Raw genomic sequence first — 5,006 nt, forward strand, 5'->3', positions numbered from 1 at the left:
CTGACTCCTGTACAGCTCTTCAACATAAGCACTCAAGCGAGTTTACAGTAGTCTCCTTTTCTTTGAATGAATGTTAATTTTTGAGTAGCCCATTAAAAATCCTGACAGACTACAATCTTTTTAAGTTTTTGAAGTTCCATTACCAACAAAAGATAATTTCACCAATCCAAAAGTTTTTCATCTTTTATTTAATAAACTTTCAGAAATGAGATTTGAAATGAAGCTCTCTGAAACAAATGCATTTGGCATCATTACCAGGTCGAAGTAAAAGCTCCTCTGGAGCACAAGAGAGGCTGTCAAGGTCTAGTTACCGCAGTTTCACTGTTACAAGATGCACAGTTTTCAGTGACTAGTTCAACTACCTGTTTGCATAGTGCAGAGGTGCAGTGCAACAAATTGAGTATTCCATTTGGATGACCCAATTTCATAAAGTACAGCCCATGGAATAGTCTTGTTTCCATATGAATTCTTCCAGGTATTCATTTCCCCCACCGCAGTTGTCAGCACAAGTGTACACCACCAGCGTTCCCCAGTCAATGCTCTCTCCAAGGCTGTCAACATGAAGGTGATTCAGGAGCTGTGGCATAATCTTCAAAGAAAACCAAAAGGTTTAGAGGCAGGCCACAGACTTCTCCCCTCTCCCCATTCCTCCTCCTCCTCCTGAAGAACAACCCTGCATTTGGTGTAAGAGAATTTATGTTCTCTTACACCAAAAATCCCAGCTGAAGCTACTATGTATACAGCAGCTCAAATAAAATAAATCTGGATATCTATGTAAGTTTTATTTGACCTTAAAAGCCTTGCCTGCTCTGTGAGCCTCCTGCCATTTGAAAGTCCCTTAGTAACTATGTTTTGCTTTTGCATGACGTGAAGCATGTTTGCCATACGTACACTTCTAGCATTCATAATTCTACAGCTGAATACTTCCAGCCAAACTTATTTACAATGTGCATCATGAAGTGAAAAAGCACTTAGAGGAGTAAATAAAGGTTCTGTACAATCCTTTTCCATAGTTAGTTTGTTGCAACTTCAACCTTCCTGCTCAAATTACAAGCCAACCACCTACACAAATAGATCCTGAGTCTGAAATACATTACCTGTATTATTTTTAAATGAGTTTACATACCTGGAATTCAAATATCCTTTTGGCACCACATACACAATTTGGGATATCTTTCTCCTCAGGCTTAGTTTCACCTGATACCCAGAGTGGACCTTCTCCTCCTCTGCAGTATCTAATTATCTGAAATACAGCAGAAGTTTAAGTTCACATGACTGTCTTTTCATCTTGGTATAAAATTGGTGTTTACTGACATAGACAAAGCTGTAGATGGAGCAGAAAAAGGTCAGTTCCTCAAAGTAATAACCATGGCAAAATATCATTTGTAAATGTAGTATTTTAAATAAGACAGATTGCTTATATGAGCTTTCTTAACTATGTGAATCATGCAGGTACTCATACTGCATTTTGTCAGTGATCCAGGGATAAACTGCAGTGATTTGTATTTCCCTAATTAAGGCACCTGGAAATGCAAGGTTGGGTGTGCTACGGTCTTGAGACAGAGCAGCTGGATAAATCAGCCCACAGACCTGCACACAGGAATGCAGTCCAGATCTTTCTGTCTGCAGTTCTGCATCTAAATACAAGCAGACTGTCCTAGTGTCCCATAAGGTATTTTCAGACATATCCTTTGTTTTCCTGTTACTACCAAATCCGGCATTATCAGCAAAAGGACACTTGGACAGATCAGTCAGTACAGAGACAGCCAGACAGAGTGAGGCACATACCTAAAGCAGAGAAGGGAACAGACTCAAAGTCTCCTACTTTCTGGGTGTGTACCTTAACCACTCAGCTACCAGGCAAAAGATGGAGTGAATTTCTTCTTTGCCACTTTGATGAATTTAGGCCTGTGTATTCTCTGAATGAAAGGAGGGACCATGGTTTTGTTTGACAATGTAGCTTTTTAACCTTTTGCAGTAGTAAGACATAGCATGGGGGGAAAATTCTGTTTTTAAATAGTGAAAATTTAAAGCCATCACTGATTTCTTCAACCTTAAAAAAAGCCAAACCACCCCCCAGTGCAGCTGATGACAATGACAGAGCTCTTCTCTGCAGTTTCGTTGTGCTGAGAAGGACAGCCAACAGGGGCACAGGCTGGGGAAGAGTGCAGTGGTTCCCCATGTTTTTTGGTTAGAACCACATTGCGGGATGGTGACTCCTTCCCACACTGTGGGGGCTTCAGCACTGTTGTGCCATCTCATCCTAACCAAAAGCTGTTTAAGATGGATGAGCAGGTGCTAAACTCTTACTTCAGCACGAATTAACTTCAGCATGTAAGGAAGATGAGGGTGTGTTGGTTGGGTGTGTGGAGGATGAGGAAGCATGCCCATTTCTAACTAGGTACAAAACGCAGTGAAACATGTTGCAGGTGCAGCAGGATGCTGTGCCAGAACTGCTAAGTTCTAAGGCTGCCCCATCTTCTGACCTGCTCTGGTTCAGCAGCTACTTGTTTTTTAAACATTCGGAAGACCTTTTCTTCTTCAGTCTCATGTTTTGCCATTGCTTCCAATGTCTCTTCATCTAAGGACTGAAGTGCATCATCTAGGCAAGAAAAAAGAACAGTAAAAGTTACAGGTTAATACAAGACAGTAAAAAATTAAAAACAGTATTAGTATGTGTAAATTAGTTTTGCTTCATAAGTCATTCCTGGCATAAATCTTAAGATTTTCTTTCTTTTCATGGCATGTTAAGATTCAGTCACATACAGGCCCAATTACTAGTTTTAGTTTCATTTTAAACACAGATATCAGTACTAGAATACTGGAAAGGTAAGGAATTAATCTACCAAAGTTTATGGCTCCCAGGAGGTATCACTGAGATCACAGAACCTTCAGGATATGACATTTGAAAAAGGCCCCACGTGCTGCGCATGTGCCAGACTTCAGTTTTTAGCAGTGAAGAGTGTATCTGTTACACTCCAACACCCACATCAACTGGGGGCACGAAGCACTCTTGAGACAGCTTTGAACCACAGCAAGGGACTGCCAGGAACACAGCATCCTCCCTGGCACCACCACAAACTCTCCACCCTGGGTATGCTGAAAGCCAGTGTGGTTGCTGCAAACCCATCATGAATTTAGGGGGAGGCAGAAGGAAGGAGCCTGCACTTCAACTGCTTCATTCAAAGTCAATTAAAATACCCTCAAACCGGTTTTCTTCTGGCACAGACAAGGAAATTTTATTTTCCATAAATTAAGACAAATCGAACTAAGTCAAGCCAGGACCATCTAACAATCTCCTGATTCCAACAGCATCCAGCAGCAGGTACTCAGGGTCCTGCCTTTCTCACTTGAGTTGTTCCTTACCTATTGGAAGCACACAGGGACACACTGTAACTCTGAGCTATCTGCAGCAGCAGCTGCTTCAACAGCTCCTGGCGTCAGAGCTTAGTAAGTCTCTCCCGTAAAAGCAACTTATATTATGGGATCTCTGCAACAAACTTGTATAACAAATGAGTGCAGATTTAGCCTTTTTTGACCAGTAGTTTACAATGAACACTTACAAATCACAGTATTTGAAAGATGTGAGACCAGGTATCACTGGGAAGAATTACAGGCAGCATTTTATTTCTGACCTGCAATGCCTGCAGCTCCAAGTTTCTCTTGTTCTTTCGCATCCTTTGATGTATCTACAGCTCCTTGTTCATCATCAGTGCTGTCAGCAGGAAATTCTGGTTCCTCAGGTTCTATCAGAATTTCATATTCTGGAAAAAGGAATTCGTTATGCTCTGGAATGGCATCTGCCGAGTCATCTAGAAAACAGAAAACAGGTACCACTTCACAATGTCATCTCGTATTTCACGTCCTTCTCCCCAAAAGCTACACAGCAAACTACATAGCAGAAACATTGCACGAGCAAGAACGATTTACATTACTGCTACATCTGACCTGATGGTTAAGAAACACTGTTACATTAAGGACAGTGGAAAACTGCAACAGGGGTCATGTTGCTTTGAACCTCTGTAAATCCAAGGAATGTGGACGGCAGACCAAAGAGTGCTAGCAGCAGCATTTAAGAACTCAAAACCTGCAGCTCGGCAGCTCGGTGCAGTATTAACCACGCGTGTCGAGTTCCCCCCGCTTCAGAGGTCCCTGACCGCCGCGGACCCACCTCCGGCAGCGCGCTGCCCGCAGGAGCGGCGGTGCCCGCGCCGCCAGTCCAGCGCCTGGTGCTCGGGCCCGCAGTAGGCGGCGCGGCGGCAGCGCCCGCAGCAGCGCGGCCCCAGGCAGCCGCAGACGCGGCACAGCGCGGCGCCGCTGCCCAGCTGCCGCGGGGGCGCGGGGGCCGGGCCCGGGGGCGGCTCCTCGGGGGGCGGCTCCTCGGGGTACGTGTCGTTCCGCCGCGGCAGCTGGTTCCGGAACACTGCGGGCGAGACGCGCCGGTCAGCGGGACGGCGGCCGGCGGCCCTCGCCCTATCCCTCCCTCCGTCCCTGCGCCTCACCGCGGAAGGGCCCGCCCGGGCCCGCCAGGCGGTAGCAGGCGGGGCTGCGGCAGGCGAACACGAAGAGGGTGCGGTGGAAGGCGTCGGGGCGGCCGGGCAGCGGCGCGTACAGCTGGAGCAGAAAGGCGCAGGGCTGCTGGCAGCGGCCGCAGCGCAGGGCAGCGGGGCCCGGCAGCCCGGCCTCACCCAGCCACACCGGCCGCCCCCCCACCTTGCTGGGGAAGTAGGCGCTGCGCAGCCGCCAAGCACCGCCCGGATCCGCCGCGGCCGCCGCGAACCCCAGCTCCACGCCGGGAGCCATGCTGCTGCCGTGGGCCGCCGGGCGCCGAGAGGGCCGGGCCCTGCGCCGGCCCCGCCCGGCCCGTTCCGGGCTCAGCCCCGCCCCGGCTTTTGTAACGCGGCAGCAGCGACAGGACTGGAAAAAAAAACCCTGGAAGACGAAGGCAGAACTCTGCCTCAACGGACACCGCAGGTAGCGGTGAGACGGGGGGAAGACAGGACAGA

General features: G+C 47.9%; 1 protein-coding gene across 1 annotated transcript; it reads right to left on the minus strand.

Annotated features, from left to right (window-relative positions):
• Positions 1-169: 169 nt before the first annotated feature.
• On the minus strand, positions 170-4,840 carry PDCD2 (programmed cell death 2). The gene is made up of 6 exons (XM_039569847.1): positions 4,503-4,840; positions 4,172-4,423; positions 3,636-3,812; positions 2,487-2,602; positions 1,127-1,243; positions 170-589 (listed from the first exon to the last, which is right to left on the minus strand). Exons 1-6 carry the CDS (start codon positions 4,801-4,803, stop codon positions 425-427), a joined length of 1,128 nt encoding a protein of 375 aa, XP_039425781.1. The 5' UTR covers positions 4,804-4,840; the 3' UTR covers positions 170-424.
• Between the last annotated feature and the right edge of the window lie 166 nt (positions 4,841-5,006).

Source organism: Corvus cornix, chromosome 3 (assembly GCF_000738735.6).
Source record: "Corvus cornix cornix isolate S_Up_H32 chromosome 3, ASM73873v5, whole genome shotgun sequence".
NCBI lineage: Eukaryota > Metazoa > Chordata > Aves > Passeriformes > Corvidae > Corvus > Corvus cornix.